General features: G+C 49.1%; 1 protein-coding gene across 1 annotated transcript in view; it reads right to left on the bottom strand.

Moving 5' to 3' along the window:
* TRANK1 (tetratricopeptide repeat and ankyrin repeat containing 1) overlaps positions 1-23265 on the bottom strand; it is a 276987-nt gene that overhangs the window by 215152 nt on the left and 38570 nt on the right. The window contains exon 2 of the mRNA XM_075315070.1: positions 9146-9277. Within this exon, the coding sequence (XP_075171185.1) occupies positions 9146-9276 (131 nt within the window). The 5' untranslated portion in view covers position 9277. The remainder of the gene's footprint in view (positions 1-9145; positions 9278-23265) is intronic.

The raw sequence follows: 23265 nt of genomic DNA, 5'->3' as shown, positions 1-23265 counted from the left end.
TTGCAGCATGTGTGCTATGGAGGCACCAGGTTGCCCCCCCCTCGTGTTCAGTTTTGGAATTTTTGCATAGTGGCGTTGGATTGAGGTATGATTTTTGGATATGTGGTCCAGATCTTTCTTTTCTTCTACAATTCGGACATTTATCTGGTTTTGGCAATACCATATTTATAAAGTTTTATTTAAGTTATGTTTATTCACTGACAGAGCTCTACAAGGGTTTGTTTCTTCTGTAAGAAACTAGAGTATTATTGGTATTATTATTGGTATTATTTTGGGATATGTACAATTTTTTTATTCACTGCTTTTTTTTAACACAATCTTGGCATTGTTTTTTGATTTATAATTTTTTCACTTTTTTCTGCAGAATTTACTATGCAAAATACTAATAATATAGTGTAGTTCATTACATATCCAGCGATACCAAGTATATGTTTTTAAGATAAAGTACGCTTAACATTTATTTTTCTAGAATGAACCATTTTTTTACTTGGAAAACTAGAATTTTTGTGTGTTACTACTTTTTTATACAGAGACTTTAAAAAAAATTCATTTTACTTATGGTCCCACAGATAATATACTGCACTATATATAGTACAGTTCATTATCTTATCTTGTCAGTGTAAAATTGACAGGTAGGTTATCAGATGCTGTCTGTGGCGGTATCTTATAGGCTATAGTGTATGGCAAATCGGAGGACACTGTCAATCCTCCAGCTGACATAGCAACCCAACATGCGCAGCGGTGCTGACAGAGAGCACTCCTCATGTGCTGCTGTCACTGCTGCCAGTGGTACTTGAGACACTGAGAATATCAGTCAGGATCCTGTAGATGATCGCACCAGCTGATCGTACTGTGTGATAAGCATGACGTACATATCCGTCGTGGAGCACAAAGTGCCGTGCTCATGACTGAAAATAAATATTCAGGCATTGCATGTACACCCGCCTACTATTTGTACTCAGCCTGTACAAACAAGCGGGATTTGTTGGTCAGAAGTATCTGAAACATTTCTTAAAAAAAAAAAAAAATCTTCTACAACATACCGTATTTTTTGCTTTATAAGACGCACCTGATTATAAGACGCACCCCCAAATTTGGTGAAGGAAAAGAGAATTTTTTTTTTTTTTAATGTTAAATGGGGTCCATCTTATAATGCCAGTGTCCGTCTAACAAATCATATAGGGTATATGTCCTCATAGCCCCCCATCCTAAAATTAGCCCCCCTTAATCTGGATATGGCCCCCTTATATTGAATATAGCCCCCTTGTGCTGGGACACGTCCCCCTGTGCTGCCCATGGCCCCTATAGATGGTACACCTCCCCTGTGTTAGATATGGCCCCCATGTGTGCTGCCCATGGCCCCTATAGATGGCACATCTCCCCTGTGTTAGATATGCCCCCCATGTGTGCTGCCCATGGCCACTATAGATGGCACATCTCCCCTGTGTTAGATATGCCCCCAGGCTGCTGCCCATAATAAAATAAAATACTCTTTCCTTACCTTCTCAGCGCTGTCCCTCCTCGCAGTTGAGCTCCGGCTTCCTTATTTCCTGGTTCTTGCTGCCGGTCATGTGATCGGCACGGCAGAGCAATATCATCTCTGCGTGCCTTATTACAGACAACAGCAGCAGGAGACCGGCGATCAGCGCTGGAGGTAAGTAAAGCTTTTTTTATTTTACTATGGGCAGCAGCACGGGGGCCATATCTAACACAGGGGGGATCATGTGCGATCAAAGGAGGTCATGTGCCCCGCTGCCCCTGCCCCTCAGCGTGATGCAGTTTCAGCACCACACTGCTGGACAGCGGCTGTGCATTTTATATGAGCGGGAGCAGGATATCAAACGCTGCCGCTCGCAGCTGTCAACTGCCCCCAGTACCGCTCCAGAGTCAAAAGTGCGTCTTATAAAGCGTAAAATACGGTATATAAAGTAAAGAGAGTAAATATGCATCAGGAAATTCCATCCAAACTAAAATTAGATGATAGCACTTCAAAGTTAATTTCCAATTGCATACGGAAATATAATATGTATTAATAGAGTAAAGAATTTTACAAGATAAATCAGGCAACACATTTAAAAACCTAATAAAAAAAATCTATATTTCAAGATCAGATCACATGCATATCAAACACATCATGTTATGTCCTATAAACCCGGTTTTCACACCTAAATTCCTGTGGAATTAAAAGCACTGTAAAACAAGTGGTAACAACAGTGAAAACAAATAGGAAAAAGATGCAAAAATTATTACCGTATATACTTGAGTATAAGCCGACCCGAGTACCAGCCGAGGCCCCTAATTTTACCACAAAAAACTGGGAAAACTTAATGACTCGAGTATAAGCCTAGGGTGGGAAATGCAGCAGCTACAGGTAAATTTAAAAAAAAGAGAATTTTGTTTACTTACCGTAAATTCTTTTTCTTACAGTTCCGACATAGGAGACCCAAACCATGGATGTATAGCTTCTGCCTCCGGAGGACACACAAAGTACTACACTCAAACGTGTAGCTCCTCCCTCCGGGCTATATACACCCCCTGGATGACAATCTACCCAGTTCAGTGCAAAAGCTGAAGGAGGACATCCACCCATAAGTAGAGATAGAGTAAAACTCGGAATAACCGGAACTCTGACTACTAACAACAGCCGGTGAAACACACGGAACAAAAAAACTGCCAACAGGCAACAGGGAGGGTGCTGGGTCTCCCATGTCGGAACTATAAGAAAAAGAATTTACGGTAAGTAAACAAAATTCTCTTTTTCTTTATCGTTCCTTATGGGAGACCCAAACCATGGGACGTTCCAAAGCAGTCCATGGGTGGGAATAAACCAAACTGAGAAGTAGGCAAAACCTAACTTCACAAATGGGCGACAGCCGCCTGAAGAATGCGTCTGCCCAAGCTCGCATCTGCCGAAGCATGAGCATGCACTTGGTAGTGCTTCGAAAAAGTGTGCAGACTGGACCACGTGGCAGCCTGACAAACCTGCTGAGCCGTAGCCTGGTGCCTGAAAGCCCAGGAGGCACCGACAGCTCTGGTCGAGTGCGCCTTAATCCCTGGCGGGGGAGGCACCTGAGAACACTCGTAGGCATCGGTGATAGCCGACCTGATCCAACGAGCTAGGGTCGGTTTAGAAGCAGCGAGACCCTTGCGCTGACCAGTGGTTAGCACAAAAAGTGAGGTGCACCGCCTAAAAATGGCGGTGCGTGACACATAGATTCGGAGCGCCCGCACCAAATCCAAGGTATGCAACGCCTTTTCAAAGCGATGCACAGGGGCCGGACAAAGAGAAGGCTATGAAATGTCCTGGTTAAGGTGGAAAGGAGACACCACCTTAGGGAGAAAGTCCGGAGACGGACGAAGAACCACCTTGTCTTGGTGAAACACCAAAAAGGGGGATTCCGAAGAGAGCGCAGCCAAATCAGAAACTCTCCTGAGAGAAGTTATGGCTACTAGAAAAACAACTTTCTGTGAAAGTCTAAACAAGTGAACCTCCCTGAGAGGCTCAAAGGGGGGTTTCTGTAAGGCCGTGAGGACCAGATTAAGGTCCCAGGGATCCAAGGGCCGCCGGTAAGGAGGAATGATGTGAGATGCGCCCTGCATGAAGGTGCGCACCTGAGCCAGTCGGGCGATACGCCGCTGGAACAATACCGACAGAGCCGACACCTGTCCCTTGAGGGAATTGAGGGACAGTCCTAGCTGTAGACCGGACTGTAGAAAAGACAGGATGGTCGGCAAGGAGAACGGCCAAGGAGCATGGTCGGAAGAGCGACACCAGGACAGGAAAATCCTCCAAGTCCTGTGGTAAATCTTGGCCGAGGAAGACTTCCGAGCCTGAGTCATGGTGGAGATGACCTCAGAGGGAATGCCTGAAGCCGTCAGGATCCAGGACTCAAGAGCCACGCCGTCAATCTGAGAGCCGCAGAATTCTGGCGGAAGAACGGACCTTGAGAGAGAAGGTCTGGGCGGTCCGGGAGATGCCACGGCACCTCTACGGACAGACGGAGCAGGTCTGGGTACCAAGCTCGCCTGGGCCAGTCCGGAGCAATGAGTATGACTCGACGGCCCTCCATTCTGATCTTGCGCAGAACCCTGGGCAAGAGCGCTACAGGGGGAAACACATAGGCCAGATGGAACTGAGACCAATCTTGAACCAGTGCGTCTGCTGCGAAGGCTTGAGGATCGTGGGAGCGAGCCACGTAAACCGGAACCTTGTTGTTGTGCCGGGATGCCATTAGATCCACCTCCGGGGTGCCCCACTTGCGGCAGATTGATCTGAACACTGACGGATGCAGGGCCCACTCGCCGCTGTCCACGGTTTGACGGCTGAGGTAATCGGCCTCCCAGTTTTCCACGCCTGGGATGTGGACTGCAGATATGGTGGACTTGGAGTCCTCCGTCCACTGGAGGATTCTTTGAACCTCCAACATCGCCAGACGGCTGTGAGTCCCGCCCTGGTGATTGATGTAGGCAACCGCTGTCGCGTTGTCCGACTGAACTCGAATGTGCCTGCCCGCCAACAGGTGGTGAAAGGCTAGGAGAGCTAGAAACACAGCTCTGATCTCCAGCACATTGATCGAGAGGGCTGATTCGGACGGAGTCCAAGTGCCCTGTGCTCGATGATGGAGAAATACTGCTCCCCAACCGGAGAGGCTGGCATCCGTGGTGAGGATCACCCAGGACGGAGTCAGGAAGGAGCGTCCCTGAGACAGAGAGAGGGGCCGAAGCCACCACTGAAGGGAGCTCCTGGTCTGTGACGACAGAGCCACCTGCCTGTGCAAGGAAGAGATCCGCTTGTCCCAACAGCGGAGAATGTCCAGCTGCAGGGGACGCAGATGGAACTGAGCAAAGGGAACCGCTTCCATGGACGCCACCATCTGACCCAGCACCTGCATGAGGTGTCTGATGGAATGACGGCGGTGCCTCAGCAGAGAGCGCACCGCCAGACGAAGGGACTGCTGTTTGAATAAGGGCAACTTGACAAGTGCCGGCAGAGTCTCGAATTGCATCCCTAGGTACAAAAGCACCTGGGTCGGGGTCAGAGTGGACTTGGGCAGGTTGACAAGCCACCCGAACTGAACTAGCGTGGCGAGAGTGAGAGAGACACTCCGCTGGCAGTCTGCACTGGATGAGGCCTTGACTAGAAGGTCGTCCAGGTAAGGAATCACTGCCAACCCCTGGAGATGCAGGACCGCAACCACTGCTGCCATGACCTTGGTGAATACTCGAGGTGCCGTGGCTAAGCCGAAGGGGAGAGCCACGAATTGGAAATGTTCCTCTCCGATCGCAAAGCGTAGCCAACGCTGGTGTGAAACCGCGATAGGCACATGCAGATAGGCATCTCTGATGTCGATGGATGCCAGAAAATCTCCTTCGGTCATTGAGGCAATGACCGATCTCAGAGATTCCATGCGAAAGTGCCGCACCTGAACATGCTTGTTGAGAAGCTTGAGATCCAGGATGGGTCGGAAGGAACCGTCCTTTTTGGGGACTAGAAAGAGGTTTGAGTAGAAACCGCTGAACCGTTCCCGGGCGGGAACCGGAACAATTACACCGTTGGCCTGCAGGGATGCCACGGCCTGAGAGAAGGCGGCGGCCTTGGAGCAGGGGGGGGTGGACAGAAAAAATCTGTTTGGCGGGCTGGAAGAAAATTCTATCCTGTAGCCGTGGGAGATGATATCCCGCACCCATTGATCGGAGACGTGTTACAACCACACGTCGCCAAAGTGGGAGAGCCTGCCACCGACCAAGGACGTTGCTGGCGCGGCCAGATAGTCACGAGGAGGCTGCCTTAGTGGCAGCGGCTCCTCCGGTCTTTTGAGGACGCGGCTTTGCGCGCCAGTTGGATTTACGATCCTTGGCTGCGGTAGTGGACGAGGCCGAGGGCTTAGAGGATGACCAGTTAGAGGAACGAAAGGAACGAAACCTCGATTGGTTCCTGCCCTGGACAGGTTTCTTGGCTTTAGTTTGTGGCAAGGAAGTACTCTTCCCGCCAGTAGCTTCCTTAATTATGTCATCCAGCTGTTCCCCAAACAGCCGGGACCCAGCAAAAGGGAGACTCGCAAGGTACTTCTTAGAGGAAGCGTCTGCTTTCCACTCTCGAAGCCACAAGATCCTGCGGATCGCGAGGGAGTTAGCGGAGGCCACCGCCGTGCGGTGAGAGGCCTCCAGGATGGCATCCGTCTCAGGAATAGAGTCTCTGGAGAGGGAATGAATCTCCGCCAGAGAGGCAGAGACTGCCTTAAGAGCCCACACTGCCGCAAAAGACGGGGAGAACGAGGCTCCTGCCGCCTCATATACAGACTTGGCCAGAAGGTCAACCTGGCGGTCAGTGGGATCCTTAAGAGAAGTGCCATCAGCCACAGCTACGACTGTGCGGGCTGAGATTCTGGACACTGGAGGGTCTACCTTTGGGGACTGGGCCCAGTCCTTAACCACCTCTGGTGGAAAAGGAAAACGGTCATCTGAACTACGCTTCGGAAAACGTTTGTCAGGACAGGCCCTGGGCTTGTTAACAGTGGTGTGAAAGCTGGAGTGGTTAAAAAACATACTCCTAGGCTTCTTAGGAGAGGTAAACTGGTGTACCTCTACCAGAGAGGGTTGTTCCTCTGACTCTTGTGGGTTGAGGTTCAGTACGGAGTTAATGGACGCAATCAAGTCACTAACATCCGCATCACCCTCAGACAAGTCAACGTCTGAGCCCACAGTAAACGAATCCTCCTCGCCCTGCACCTCGGCTTGTGAATCAGAGCCGTGGGACAAGGAAGGAGAAGGTTCCCTGCGTCTCCGTTTAGGGGGACGGGGTCCTAGGACATGCTCTGAGGGCTCTGCAGAGCTCGGAGCCGCAGAGGCACCCTGAGAAGGGGGCTGATGCATGGACAGCAGTGTCCGGGACAGCTGCCCCATGGAGTCGGCAAAAGACTGGGAAATAGCTTGTGAAAAGGAAGCTACCCAAGCCGGGGGTTCAGCCACCGGGGCCGGAGCAGCCGGAGGGACCCCTGAGGAAGCTCCAGGCTGAGACACAAACATGTTAGCACAGGCATCACAATGTGGGTATGTGCTTGGCTCTGGCAGAATGAGCTTACATGCAGTGCATATAGCGTACATGTTTGCAGCCTTGCTTCGGGTGACAGACATGCTGCTGAGGTGGAAGCTCTGCAGCAACAATACACTCCTGTAGAATGCCCTGAGAGTGTAATAAAAGTCCACAACCGAAGGTTGTGGCTTACCAGCCCGCTCTCTGTGTGCCCTCCGGATTCCACAGCTCAAAGACCCTGTGAAGCGTCAGCCTTCCCAAACAGCAGCAGCATCCAGCGCCGTCAGTGTAGAACGCTGAGAAAATGGCGCTGGGAGGAGGAGGGGGGCGTGTATGAGCCCAAGAGCGGGAAAACGGAGGGCAGAGAGATACAGGGGAGGGAACATCTCCCCAGAGAGGAGTGCCCTCCCCTCTGCTGGTCGGGCGGTGGGCGGCGCTGTATGCAAAACATGCAGAGAAGCCGAAACCGAAACTAGGCCCAAACTGAAGCCGGGGCCTAGATTTTAAAATGCGGCCGACGAGCAGGCACCTTCGGCGCGGTTCTCAGGGGAAACCCCCAGAACCGGCCGGAATTTACAGTAACGCTAAAACACATACTGTCCCCCTAATAAAAGTACCCGGGACCCCTGAAAAACGTCTCAATACTTAGCTTTTGAGACGCAGGGCCAGTCCCTGAGTGGGGGTTAAACGCTCCTTCCAGCAGGAACCAGACAGGGCTGCGGATGGAGACCGGTCTTCTGCAAGCAGAGAGGACCGTGGAGGCTCCCACTTCAACCCAGAGCCTCTCAGAGGATGTGAAGGAGCGCGGCATGTGAAGGCTCCAGCCTTATAAAGTCAACCTTAACATCACCGCCGACAGAGTGGGGTGTGAAGGGACATGCCGGGAGTCCAGACTGGACCCGCTTTTCTTCCAAATCTTTAAAATTAAAATAAAAATGAAAAAAATATCAGAGAATGCAAGTGTGTGATCCTCCTGAAACACAAAGCATTGAACTGGGTAGATTGTCATCCAGGGGGTGTATATAGCCCGGAGGGAGGAGCTACACGTTTGAGTGTAGTACTTTGTGTGTCCTCCGGAGGCAGAAGCTATACACCCATGGTTTGGGTCTCCCATAAGGAACGATAAAGAAATAAAAATAGATACTAATAAAATGTAATGTCCACATCCTTGTTTTACCCTTGTAGCAATGTACTCCATCCTTGCTTGCCCCTTGTAGCAATGTGCCCCATCCTTGATTTAACCTTGTAGCAATGTACCCCATCCTTGCTTGCCCCTTGTAGCAATGTACCCCATTCTTGCTTGCCCCTTGTACCAATGTACCCCATCCTTGCATGCCCCTTGTAGCAATGTGCCCCATCCTTGCTTGCCTCTTGTAGGAATGTCCACTTGCCCCTTGTAGCAATGTACCCCATTCTTACTTTCCCCTTGTGGCAATGCCCCCATCCTTGCTTTCCCCTTGTAGCAATGGACACCATCCTTGCTTGCCCCTTGTAGCAATATCCCCATCCTTGCTTGGCCCCTTGTAGCAATGTGCCCTGTAGTAATGAGCCCTCTAGTAATGTGCCCCATCCTTGCTTTGCCCCTTGTAGCAATGTGCCCTGTAGTAATAAGCCCTTGTATTATGCTGTTCACATACACAAAAAAATAAAAATATTCTCACCTGTCTTCCGTTCCTGCGGTTCCTCTTAGACTAGGTTCACATTTGCAGGTGACTCATCACATCTCTGTTAGCTGCACATAAAGCGTGCAAACTTTGGGTTCCATATGTCCATTTGTAGCCTGAAATCATTAGATATCGATGGGTTTCATGGCAGCCTGGGGCTGACTGAAGGCCACTTCACCTTCCATGACAGTTCTCCTATGAAAAACCAACTGTGAATTGTGTTTATATGAGAATGTATTTTTTAGTATATACTGCGATAGACTGTGTGGCTCGGGCAGTAGGAATCATGTGACAGGTGACCTTTAATGTCTATGAGACACTAAGTTTGTTTAGCTATAACTTTCTATGACAGAGGAAACTATGGAAAATATTGGTACATTGCCTTAATTTCTACAAATACCGTGATCAATAAATACATACAGAGATCAGATTATCTATAAGCACTTACCCTAAAAAGAAGACCTCTGCTAAAGCACTGATTGCATGCTGATATCTGTCAAGGGCTTGCACATAGCGGCCGGCTTTGTAGAGCTCATTACCTTCCAATTTAAAAAAATTTGAGCAGACAAAAGGATCCATTCTGTTTAAAAACAAAACCAAGTTTAAAGGGTTCATGTCATTTGATACAGTATAACACATGTAGCGCATATTGTTAGCACTTCCAGTTACTATACCTCTACACAGCTATGTTTATAATCTGGATTTTTATTTGATGCGAGTTAATGTTGCCTTTAGTTACTTCTAGTTTCAGAGGATAGGAGGAGGAGTTTTATACATGGCCCTGTACAATTGTTGTCTTTGCTATCTTGCAATAGCCCTGTGCGGCCGAAACTTTTTGTTGTTTTTTTGCTTTTAATGTACGGTAAGCAGGCAAGCATTCTATTCGCATGGGCTAGTTTACCGATCCTTTGATTAGCTACTATATTACATATAGCCCATCTCTAACTAACTTTGAAGGGTTTATCTATATACTGAGAATTTTTTGCGTCTTGTCTGATTTCCCAAACCCATATAAAATTGTGGGCACCCCTAGCTCAAGCCCTACCATTTTGACTTGTTACAGAGTCTTTTTATTGTGGTCTACGGGACCCAGGTATTTATTCCCTCCATTCTGTGCTTGAAATGTCCTTTTTCCTATCTTTTGTTATTTATTGAGAGTGAAAATAAATTGTCTATATTTGCACCAGTACTCCTTGTGCTCTTGTTTGATCGTATGCTTTTGGAGTGTGCTGTCTCGTGGCCACACTGGAGGGTTAAAATTATACCCGGTCCAGTGTGACCCATATGAGACCTCAAGCTGTGACCATGAGACTCTTTGTTTGGATATTGACTATCTCTGTGTTTTTCACAGTTTGGCCGTGGTTCATCATGGACTTTAGGACACGTGACCAGACGAGGCTCCTAGAACTTGACAAAGCATTTAAGGATGGGAATAATACCACTCCAGAGGGTGTGGATGATGGAGTTAAAGAGAGGATTTTTAGATACAAGGGTATCCTTAGGAAAAGGACCCGCATGTGGTGGAATAAATGCTTTCTAGAAAAATATCTGGAAAAGGACCTTATTCCTAGAGGCCTTAGAGTCCAAGATCTTCCCCTTCTATGGAGTTGAGGATAAAGAATTTAAAAACGAATGGGAGACGCTGTCTAGCACGTGTTCCCGTGGCTTTATGAGACTTTTAATTAAGTCTAACACTCAATCTCTGAAGGAGTTTGAACGTGAGATGGAAGAACTACAAGCCTCAATCTCCCGCGATGTGCCTTGCGAGTCCTTCACTGCACTTGAGGACGAATTGAAGCAGTTGGTCGAGAAATGGGATAAGGAGGTTAAGAACTTGAAATTCAAGAAACTGCACACTTGAACGATTTTAACAACAACAAGATGTACCGATGGAGGTCGATGGGCGGCAGATCCAGACCTTTATCCAGGTCTGGCTCTGCATCCCGTTCAACCTCTCTGCAATCAGCAATTTCTGACAATGAATCCGTTGGGGAAACTTCCAGCACCTCTGGCATCTCGGAAACCCATGTTATTAAGACAAGGGGTAGGAACCGATTCAACAATCCTCCCCCAAAGAAGCAGGCAAAAGGGAAACCCGCTAAAAAGCCGAATGCCCTAGAGGTAATTAACCTCTCTAGCCATAAATTGACGCAACACCAACTTGAGGTGCTCTGTAGGGGGTTGAATTTTGTCCCGACTAACTGCTTTAACCTCTTCACTGCAGTGAAGGACCTGCACCTTTTCGCGAGGAAATTAATTCTTAAGAAACTCCACCATCGAAGCCACGGAGAGGATGGACTGGACAGCACTCTGGAAAGAGAGGCCCTTCGAGCACTTAACGACCTATTAGAGGAACAGAATGCCCAAACCCAAGGTACGTTCCCTCCAAGTGCCTACCCTAAATCATCAAGGTTTCCCCCCTTGTCCTTATGTGCGGCGGTGGATGTCTTTACCAAAGTAGTGACTAAAGATTTCACCAAAATCACCACTCAGAGACTGGGTGATAACCTGGGTCGTGACCACAGCCTTGTACTCAGGCAATTACAATCACTGTCTGACATAGTAATCAAACCTTCGGACAAGGGGGGCAACATTGTTGTTTGGCCCTGTGACAAATATGAGAGGGATGCCTATAGGCAGCTAAGAAACAGGGATACGTATCAAAAACTGGATTATAATCCCCTCCCTCGTTTCTTGGCTGCATTGTCACTCATTTTACAGCGGGCATTAGATGAGGGTACAATCACCAAAAAAGTGCATGATGGCCTTCTCACTGTGTCGCCTAAGATCCCGACCTTTTACCTCCCACCCAAGATCCACAAAGATCCCCTTTACCCACCCGGATGTCCCATAGTGTCCGGCATTGAAGGATTGAGCGACCCAATTTGTAAATTTCTGGACTACTACTTGAAACCCCTTGTAGAAACTCTTCCTTCATATGTCCGTGACACTAAAGACGTCCTGACTAGGGTCGACGAGATATTTGTGGATCCTGGCGTACTCTTGGTCACGACTGACGTCGAATCCTTATATACATGCATCTCACATAATGATCGCCTCGCCGCGGTCCGCTTCTTCCTGGGAATGACCAATCTGGACTCACATCTATCAGAATTGATCCTCGAGCTCCTCTGCTTTGTCCTGAAACATAATTTTTTTGTTTTCAAAGATTATTTTATCTGCAGACCCATGGCACGGCCATGGTGGCGGCCTGCGCGTCTTCGTATGCCAACCTCTTCCTGGGATTTTGGGAGAGTGGATTGTTTGGCGACGGAGGCACGCAGGCGGCCGACCATGTGCTGTGTTGGATGAGGTATATAGACGATATTTTGTTTTTGTGGCAGGGCACAGCCGACGAGCTCGGGGATTTTGTGAAGGACTTAAATCATAATCCATACAATATCAAATTAACTTATCAATTTCACCCTAACAAGGTCGATTTCCTGGATATCAGTCTGGAGTTAGACCACCACCGGGTTGTCCAGACTGATGTATTCAGGAAATCAACCTCAGTAAATTTACTCCTACACGCATCCTCTGCACACAGTTATTTAACCATTAAAGCAATACCGATTGGTCAGTTCCTCAGGATGAGGTGGATATGTTCAACAGAGGCCAGTTTTCGACGTCAGGCAGATCTTAAGGGGAGGTTTCGGTATCGTGGATACAGTGGGAGGGCCATCAAGAATGGCTATAATCGCGCCATTCAAAACACCAGGGGACAACTCCTACTTCCATCAAAACCCAGGAAGACCGAAAATACCATCAGGTTTATATCTACTTAAAATCAACAATGGCAGAACATGCGTAACATATTGGCAGGCTGAGTCGGCGCTTAAGGGTTGTCTCCCTGATGTCCCCTCCATGACATCTAGGAGATCCATAAACCTCCGTGACCTTTTGGTGCGCAGCCATTATGTCCCTACCCCTTCAAACTTCTTTGGTGTAACTACACCCAGAAGGGGCTGTACCCCATGCGGCCACTGTGTGGCATGTGTCAACATCAGCAGGGGGAATTCTCTTTCTTCTGCTGATGGGTTACGCACCTTTCAAATTAAGGAGTAAATCTCATGTCATACCACCCACGTTATCTATTACGTCACATGTGATTGCCCCTTGATTTATATTGGCCTAACTACACGCGAACTTCCTGTCCGCACACGTGTGGCTCCACAGCCAAGACAGTTATTGACACCTCGACTCTAAAAACCCTACCTAGACATTTTAGAGCTGCGCACCAATGCAATCCTAGGTCAATGAAGGTATTGGGGATAGATGTGGTGCATGGAGGCATTAGAGGGGGCAACCTGAAAAAGGGCTTTGCACAGACTGAAACCCGATGGATTTCCACTCTGGGCACGCTCACTCCGGCCAGTCTGAACGAGTCCATTAGTTTTGCCCCTTTTTTATAAACCACACGCTGGTCCAAAAATCTTTTGGGCTCTTTTTTCCTTGACTTCTGAACCCCTCTGTTTCAATGCAAATATAGTCTTATTGCCTTTTTTATGGGACAATATAAATTTTGAAAACAGATATTTTTGCGGGGTCATGAGTCAAGGATTAAGAATTGAAAAGATGTAAGATCCTCTCATCCATATGTTTTTAATTTACTTGTTGTATATATAGTTATATTGTCTTTGTTTATCATTAGGCTCTTCTTCTTCATCATCATCCTTTCCCCTTTTTGACCTACTGCGGTGCTTTTTGACATGTAACCCCTTTTTCCTTCCTTTCCTTCCCCCCCCTTTTTTTCCTCTCCTTCCCTCTTTTCCCCTCTTTCTTTCTCCCTCCTTCCTCTCCCCCCTCTTGTGATTCTAGAGGTGGGGAGACAAAAAGGCGCAAGGTCTTACCCGGTATACCAGGGGTAATAGGAAGAAATAGGTACATTCACCTGATGGGGTTGTGCCAGTCACAACTCCTTAAAGCGCATGTGAGTATCCGCGTGGTTCAAGCAGCGGCCCCGTGAATACGTGGTAAAAGAAGGGAATTTTGTTTACTTACCGTAAATTCCTTTTCTTCTAGCTCCAATTGGGAGACCCAGACAATTGGGTGTATAGCTACTGCCTCCGGAGGCCACACAAAGTATTACACTCAAAAGTGTAAGGCCCCTCCCCTTCTGGCTATACACCCCCAGTGGGATCACTGGCTCACCAGTTTAGTGCAAAAGCAAGAAGGAGGAAAGCCAATAACTGGTTTAAAGACCAATTCAATCCGAAGAAACATCGGAGAACTGCAACCATTCACATGAACAACATGTGTACCGAAAAAAACCCTAAGAAAACAGGGCGGGTGCTGGGTCTCCCAATTGGAGCTAGAAGAAAAGGAATTTACGGTAAGTAAACAAAATTCCCTTCTTCTTTGTCGCTCCATTGGGAGACCCAGACAATTGGGACGTCCAAAAGCAGTCCCTGGGTGGGTAAAAGAATACCTCGTGGTAGGGCCGTCAAACAGCCCTTTCGTACAGGTGGGCAACCGCCGCCTGACGGACTTGTCTACCTAGGCTGGCGTCTGCCAAAGCGTAGGTATGCACCTGATAATGCTTGGTAAAAGTGTGCAGACTCGACCAGGTAGGTGCCTGGCACACCTGCTGAGCCGTAGCCTGGTGCCGTAATGCCCAGGACGCACCCACGGCTCTGGTAGAATGGGCATTCAGCCCTGAGGGAACCGGGAGCCTAGCAGAACGGTAGGTTTCAAGACTTGGTTCCTTGATCCACCGAGTCAGGGTGGATTTGGAAGCTTGCGACCCTTTACGCTGACCAGCGACAAGGACAAAGAGTGCATCCGGGCGGCACAGGAGCGCCGTGCGGGAATGTAGATCCTGAGTGCTCTCACCAGATCCAACAGATGCAAATCCTTTTCAAATTGATGGACTGGATGAGGACACAAAGAAGGTAAGGTGATATCTTGATTGAGATGAAAGTGGGATACCACCTTAGGGAGAAAGTCCGGAATCGGACGCCGAACCCCCTTGTCCTGGTGAAGACCAGGAATGGAGATTTGCATGACAGCGCTGCTAGCTCGGACACTCTCTGAAGAGACGTGACCGCTACTAGAAAGGCCACTTTCTGTGAAAGACGGAAAAGGGAAACAACTTTCAAAGGCTCGAAAGGCGGCTTCAAGAGAGTCATTAGAACCTTGTTCAGACTCCAGAGCTCTAACGGCCGCTTGTACGGAGTGATGAGAAGACAAACTCCCTGCAGGAACGTGCGTACCTGCGGAAGTCGGCTAGGCGTTTCTGAAAAAATACAGATAGCGCTGAGACTTGTCCTTTAAGGGAGCTGAGCGACCAACCATTTTCCAACCAAGATTGTAGGAAGGAAGGAAAAATAGGCGATGCAAATGGCCAGGGAGAAACTCCTTGAGCAGAGCACCAAGATAAGAATATCTTCCACGATCTGTGGTAGATCTTGGCGGACGTTGGCTTCTTGGCCTGCGTCATGGTGACAACCACTCCTGAGATAATCCTGAAGACGCTAGGATCCAGGACTCAATGGCTACACCGTCATGTTCAGGGCCGCAGAATTCAGATGGAAAAAAGGGCCCTTGAAACAACAAGTCTGGTCGGTCTGGTAGTGCCCACGGTTGGCCTACCGTGAGGTACCACAGATCCGGGAACCCCGACCTCCTCGGCCAATCTGGAGCGACGAGGATGGCGCGGCGACAGTCGGACTTGATCTTGCGCAGCACTCTGGGCAACAATGCCAGAGGTGGGACACATAAGGTAGCCGGGACTGCGACCAATGTTGAACTGAGGCGTCCGCCGCCAGAGCTCGATGATCGTGAGACTGTGCTATGAAGCCGGGACAATGTTGTTGTGCCGTGACGCTATTATGTCGACGTCCGGCATCCCGCAGCGGCGACAGATCTCCTGAAACCCGTCCGGGTGAAGAAAACCATTCCCCTGCGTCCATACCCTGGCGACTGAGGAAGTCTGCTTCCTAGTTTACCACGCCTGGGATGTGAACTGCGGATATGGTGGATGCCGTGTCTTCCACCCACGTCAGAATCCGCCGGCTTCCTGGAAGGCTTGCCGGCTGCGTGTTCTTCCGTGGTGGTTGATGTATGCCACCGCTGTGGAGATATCCGACTGAATTCGGATGTGCTTGCTTTTCAGCCACTGCTGGAAGGCTTGTAGGACAAGATACACTGCTCTGATTTCCAGAACATTGATCTGAAGGGTGGACTCTTGCTGAATCCACGTACCTTGAGCCCTGTGGTAGAGAAAAACTGCTCCCCACTCTGATAGACTCGTGCCTGTCGTAACTACCGCCCAGGATGGGGGTAGGAAGGACCTTTTTTCTGACCATGAGGTGGGAAGAAGCCACCACCGTAGAGATTCTTTGGCCGCCTGAGAAAGGGAGACGTCTCTGTCGATGGGCGTCGACCTCCCGTCTCATTGGCGGAGAATGTCCCATTGTAGTGGACGCAGATGAAACTGCGCGAAAGGGACTGCCGCCATTGCTACCATCTTACGTGAGAAGTGCATGAGGCGTCTCAATGTGTGCGACTGATCCTAAGGAGAGATTGCAGCCTTGTCTGTAGTGAACGCTGTTTGTCTAGCGGAAGCTTCACTATCGCTGAGAGAGTATGAAACTCCATGCCTAGATATGTTAGTGATTGGCCCGGGGTCGGATCTGACTTTGAAAAGTTGATGATCTACCCGAAACTCTGGAGAGTCTCCAGCGCAACGTTCGGCTGTGTTGGCATGTTCCTTAAGAGGGTGCCTTGACAAGTAGATCTCCCAAATACGGGATCACAGAGTGACCTTGAGATTGCAGGACTGGTACTACTGCTGCCATGACCTTAGCGAAGACCCGTGGGGCTATCGCCAGCCGGAAGGCAGAGTTACGAACTGAAGGTGTTCGCGTCTTATAACAAAGCGTAGAAACGCTGGAGCTCTGGATCAATCGGCACGTGGGGATAAGCATCCTTGACGTCTATCGATGTTAGGAAATTTCCTTGAAACATTGAGGCGATGACGGAGCAGGGGGATTACATCCGGAACCGCCTGGTGTTCACGAGCTGGTTGAGCCGTGTTAGATCCAGAACGGGACGGAAATACTCGTCCTTTCTTGGCACCGCAAATAATTCGGAGTAAAAACCGTGACCTTGTTCCTGAAGAGGAACGGGGGTCACCACTCGTTGTGCCTTTAGAGTGCCCACCGCCTGCAGAAGAGCATCGGCTCGGTCGGGAGGTGGAGAAGTTCTGAAGAATTGAGTTGGAGGACGAGAACTAAACTCTATCCTGTACCCGTGAGACAGAATGTCTCTCACCCAACGGTCTTTGACCTGTGACAGCTAAATATCGCCAAGGCGGGAGAGCCTGCTACCGACCGAGGATGCGGAGAGAGGAGGCCGCAAGTCATGAGGAAGCCTCTTGGAAGCGGGTTTTCAGGCTGTCTTTTTTGGGCGTGACTGAGCCCGCCAAGAAACTGAGCTCCTCTGATCCTTTTGAGTCCTCCTTGGACGAGGAGAAATGGGACCTGCCCGAGCCTTGAAAAGACCGAAAACCCCGACTGTCCCTTGGTATGTTGGGGTTTGTTTTGTCTGGGCTGAGGTAAGGAAGAATCCTTACTCTTGAACTGTTTAATGATTACATCTCACGCACACTAAACAGTCGGTCAGCAGAACAAGGCAAACTGGTTAAGCCCTTTTTTGGAAGCAGAATCTGCCTTCCATTCAGTTAACACCCAGGCCCTGCGTAAAACCACGGAGTTAGCGGACGCCACTGCCGTACGGGTCGTAGAGTCTAGGACAGCATTAATCGCATAAGACGCAAATGCAGACATTTGAGCTTAAGGATGACACTTGCGGAACAGATGTACGTGTGACCGTGTCCATCTGTGTAAGACAAGCTGAAGTAGCTTGGAGTGCCTCTACGGCTGCGAATGCTGGAGCTAACAGCGCGCCGATAGCCTCATAGATGGATTTCGACCAGAGATCCCTCTGTCTGTCAGTGGCATCTTTAAGTGCAGCCCCATCTTCCACTGCAACTATGGATCTAGCTGCAAGCTGGAGATTGGAGGATGCCCCTTGGGACACTGGGTCCAGCCATTGCCCACGTCAGGGGGTAGGGATAACGTGTATCCTCAGCCGTTTGGAGAAGCGCTTAACTGGATAAGCGTGGTGTTCCTGGACTGCCTGTGTAAAGTCAGGGTGGTCAAGGAAAGTATTTAATTTACGGTTGGGATACGTGAATGGAATTTCTCCTGCTATGAAGCTGACTCTTCCACTGGAGGAGCTGGGGGAGAAATAACTAACATTCTATTGATGGACGCTATGAGATTATTGACTATGGCGTCACCATCAGGTGTATCCAGATTGAGAGCGGTCTCAGGATTAGATCTTGAGAAGCTACCTCCGCCACATCACACAGAGAGTCCGCTTGCTGGGACCCTGACTAGTGTGATGAAGTCGAGGGCCGCTCATAGTGAGCCTCTCAGGCTGTCTGGGACTGTCGTCCGTGTCAGAGCCGTCACTCTGGGAAGCACATGACACCCTCGGAGCTCAAGTTGTTCCCACTGAGGGGGACCATGGATAATGAATGAACAGTGGCCATGGATTTGAGAGACTTGTCTGGACTGCAAGGCTTCTAGTATCATAGCCATAGTCTCAGAAAATCTGTCAGTAAATACTGCAGGCTCCGTCCCCATGTCCTGGACGATTAGCAGAGACTCCGTAGTATACAATGGGGGTCTATGTACACTGCCGGCCATATAGCCGTAGATGCTGTACCGGCTGCATAGAAAACATGTGCTTCTGCACCTCTGTTTTACACAGACAATATGCTGTTATGTCCTCCGCACAATCAAGGAGGGTATATACAAAAATGCAGCTAAACAGTGCAATGCATAGTGAATAAGCATATATGTATATGTGCACTTCGGCACTAGTGGAGTCAGCCCCACAGGTGCTGCTTAACGCCTGGTCACAGCGGTTGTGTGACTATCCGAATCCCTGCCAGGGATTCCTAAACTTGTCTCTTCTGTCGCTACAGAAAAACACTGACAAGAATGGCTGCCGGCGTCCTGTGTAGAGGAGGAAGCCGTGGGCGTGCCTGAGAAAGTGCGGGAATCCGGCTTCACAGTGTACACAGTGAGAGGGGTGGAGTATGCAAAGCATACTCCAGCTCTCAGCGCTGCCGGTTTCACAGTGCACACAGTGAGAGGGGTGGAGTATGCAAAGCATACTCCAGCTCTCAGCGCTGCCGGTTTCACAGTGCACACAGTGAGAGGGGTGGAGTATGCAAAGCATACTCCAGCTCTCAGCGCTGCCGTGCTGTGCAGCGTCACGCCCCTACCCTGACTGGCAGGTCTGTGGGCGGAAACGAAGTGAGACTAGGCCGCGCAAGCCGGGGACTCAGTGATAAGCGCGGCCGGCATATAAGCCTTGGTCGGCGCGGAAGTCCCCGGCGCACCACAAGTCCCAGCCGCGCCCGAAATAAAAATGGCAACGGCGGTTAGCGCGGTAGTCCCCTAAGACACTAACACACCCAGCAAGCTGTAGTGTGCGATGGCACTAGTGCGGGCAGCGCCGCCGTCCCTGGCGCACTAACACACCCAGCAATGCTGCCGTGTGTCCGTGCGCGGTCCCCACAGGGACACAGAGTACCTCAACGTAGCAGGGCCATGTCCCTGAGGATACTCCGCTCCATGTCCAGCAGATTCCCAGGAGCTGTGGATGGAGCACGGCCTCAGTGCCTGGAGACCGATATGATCCCACTTCACCCAGAGCCGAAAGGGGATGGGGAAGGAAAGCAGCATGTGGGCTCCAGCCTCCGTACCCGCAATGGGTACCTCAACCTTAACAAACACCTCCGACAAAAGTGGGGTGAGAAGGGAGCATGCTGGGGGCCCTAGTATGGGCCCTCTTTTCTTCCATCCGACATAGTCAGCAGCTGCTGCTGACTAAACAGTGGAGCTATGCGTGGATGTCTGACCTCCTTCGCACAAAGCACAAAACTGGTGAGCCAGTGATCCCACTGGGGGTGTATAGCCAGAAGGGGAGGGGCCTTACACTTTTGAGTGTAATACTTTGTGTGGCCTCCGGAGGCAGTAGCTATACACCCAATTGTCTGGGTCTCCCAATGGAGCGACAAAGAAATATATACATATAGAGAAAACGGGTATATGCCGCGCTTAAAAACCACTGAGGCAGAACTGATTTAAAATTTCTTTTTTTATTACAGCATTCCAACGCGTTTCAGAGACAGGACCGTCTCCGTCTTCAGGGAAAAAGAAATCATTGCTGATTTCTTTTTCCCTGAAGAAGGAGACGGTCCTGTCTCTGAAACGCGTTGGGATGCTGTAATAAAAAAAGAAATTTTAAATCAGTTCTCCCTCTTGTGATTGTCATGATTTTCAAATATGTATATTGATATTCTGTATGACACATGTTGCATACCTTGATGCTTTAATACATGTACCTCCTTTCTTTCCTTATATTATATTATGTATATTACTATCTACATGCTATTTGAGTTATGTTCGATGGTGACTACCCCCCATCTCATGACAATGCCATTTGTTCTTGGTGCTGTAATACTAATATTAATCCCTTTCAGACTTTATGTAAAGTCTATATCCCTTTGTTATCCTGCCCCCCTCTTGAACTTTGGGAAGGCAAATTTAACCCCTTAACGACTGCCGATACGCCTTTTAACGGCGGCAATTAAGGATACTTCTTCCGACCCGCCGCTTTTTTTTTTTTGGAAAAAAGGGTAAAGCGCCCCCCAGAGTCAGAAAATCTCCGGGGTTTCAGCTACTGGGGGTAGCTGAGACCCTGGAGATCATTATTCGGGCCATTTTTTCCGGTCCCCGCTCACGTGATCACTGGTATACACCGTATACCGATGATCACCTTACAGTAAATGACAGCGCCGGTAAAAAATTATTTATCTCCCATCTGGCATGAACAAACATGTCAGATGGGAGATAAATCTCTTCCCCGGTCCCCCGGTGTCGCCAAAGTGCCCCCCCGACTCCCTCCCGAAAATCCAACATGGCCGCGCGCACAGTAGCACGCCGGCCGCATTTACCATTTTCCTCTGGTTTCTGTCGCAGGTGCCATCACACATGCGACAGAAAACCCCTCCCCAGGCCCTACCAGGTCACCCCCTATATCCCCCCGGTGTCCCCTATACCTGTCGCAACTCTGATCCCCCGCGGCCCCTCCTCCTTCACAGTGCACGCCGGTCACACGTGCAGAGCAGCTGACAGCTCAGCTTCCTGCCTTCAGAGACGCTGGCTGCTGCACGGACTCTGCAGCTGTGACCTGGGGAGGGTGGATGCAGATTCTTTGCACCCACTCTCCTCAAAAGGAGGGTCTGCACACTTAGAAAATGGGGGATACGTTCCCTGAATGTGCCCCCATATTCTAGAAGGTCCAGGATTGTCGTGGGACTTCCAAATTGGATTACAGGGACCCGATTTTTTTTTTCTTTTCAATAAATTTGTGAAAGAGGGAATGGTTGGGGAGTGTTTTTTCAAATAAAAAAATTTTTTTGTCAATTATTGTCAATTAGTTATGTCTGGTATCAAATAGACGCCGTGACATCACTAATTTCTGGGCTCGATGCCAGGTGACATTACACATCTGGTATTAACCCCATTTATTACCCCGTTTGCCACCGCACCAGGGAAATGGGATGAGTTGGGGCGAAGCGCCAGGATTGGCGCATCTAATGGATGCGCCACTTCTGGGGCGGCTGCGGCCTGCTATTTTTAGGCTGGGAAGAGTCCAATAACCATGGCTCTTCCCACCCCAATAATACCAGACCCCAGCTGTCAGCTTCACCTTGGCTGGTGATCTAATTTGGGGGGACCCCACGTTTGTTTGTTTTTTTTAATTATTTATTTATAAATAATTAAAAAAAAAAAACAGCTTGGGGAGCCCTCCAAATTAATCACCAGACAAGGTGAAGTTGTCAGCTGTGGTTTGCAGGTTACAGCTGTCTGCTTTACCCTAGCTGGCTATCAAAAATAGGGGGGACCCCACGTCATTTATTTTAACTATTTTTTTTGGTGGGTGCTAAATACAAGGCTAGGCACCCTTTAGTGCCACATGAAAGGCACTAAAGGGCACCAGCTTAGACTATGCAGGGGGGTGGGACGTTATATTTGTTTGACATCTATCCATTCATCCATTGTAGCATTTTACGCTGTGTGCCCACGATCAGGGTTTGCAGCGTTTTGGGCGCAGAGTGTTTTCCCTGCGTCCATAATGCTGCGTTGTGCAGTAGAAGCACAGTGGAAGGAATTTTAGAAATCCCATGCCCACTCTGCTTTTTTTCTCCGCAGCATAAACCGACCTGTGGTGCAGCTTCTCGAGCCTCAGCATGTCAATTTATGCTGCGGAGACAAGAGTGTTCTCTGCAGGTAGAATAGAACTAAAGTCCACAGCAGCCTGAACCCAAATCATGGGCGTGGGCAGCTGCGTTCTCCCGTGGACAACACTCACATCTCTGCAGGAAGGCTGACACTGTGTACTAGAAGCCGTGTCGCTGGATCATGGCCACATAGCCTAAAGCCTGCTTTACATGTTACGATTTCGCATACGATATCGTATGCGATCGTAACCGCCCCCATCGTATGTGCGGCACGTTCAATTTGTTGAATGTGCCGCACAAACAATTAACCCCCGTCACACGTACTTACCCGTCCATACCACCTCGATGTGGGCGGCGAACGTCCACTTCCTGGAGTGGGAGGGACGTTTCGAGTCTGTTCAATGTTCCCTGGGTGTCACACATCTGTTCAATGTTCCCGGGGTGTCATACACTGCGATGTGTGCTGCCTCGGGAACATTGAAAAACCTGCTGTGCAATTCGTCAGGATTCAACGACGTGTATGCGATGAACGGTTTAACGTTCAATCGCAAGTACCCGTCACACACTACAATGTACCTTACGATGCCGGATGTGTGTCACTTACGACGTGACCCCGCTGGCACATTGTAAGATATATTGTAGCGTGTAAAGCGGGCTTTACAGTGAGAATATTGTTGCTACAGCAACATTTTTGTGAAGTACCTGTGGATTTAAAATGCTTACTATACTCCTGAATAAAATCCTTGAGGAGTCCAGTGCCCAAAATGGGGTCACTTGTGGGGGGTTTCTGATGTATAGGTTCCCAAAGGGCCCTGCTAATGTGACATGGTGCGCGCAATTTATTTCAACTTTTCCAAAATTCAAATGGTGTTCCTTCCATTCCAAGCCCTCCCATTAATCCAAACAGAGTTTTTTTGCCACATGTGGGGTATCCCTGCGCTCACAAGAAATTGGATAACAACCTGTGGGGTCCACATTTTGTGGTTTCCTCTTGAAAAAGTGAGAAATGTGATGCTAAATCAACATTTTTGTGAAAAAAATGAAAATTTCAATATGGCAACCTAAGCTTATCAAATTCTGTGAAATATTCGTGGATTCAAAATGCTCAATATACACCTAGATTTAAAGCCTTGAGGTGTCTTGTTTCCAGAATGGGGTCAGTGTGGGGGACCTCCACTGTTTAGGCACTTTAGGGGCTTTCCAAATGCGACATAGCGTCCGCTAATGATTCCAGCCAATTG

The sequence above is a fragment of the Anomaloglossus baeobatrachus genome, chromosome 6 (genome assembly GCF_048569485.1).
Source record: "Anomaloglossus baeobatrachus isolate aAnoBae1 chromosome 6, aAnoBae1.hap1, whole genome shotgun sequence".
NCBI lineage: Eukaryota > Metazoa > Chordata > Amphibia > Anura > Aromobatidae > Anomaloglossus > Anomaloglossus baeobatrachus.
This window is presented reverse-complemented; position numbering and strand designations above follow the sequence as displayed.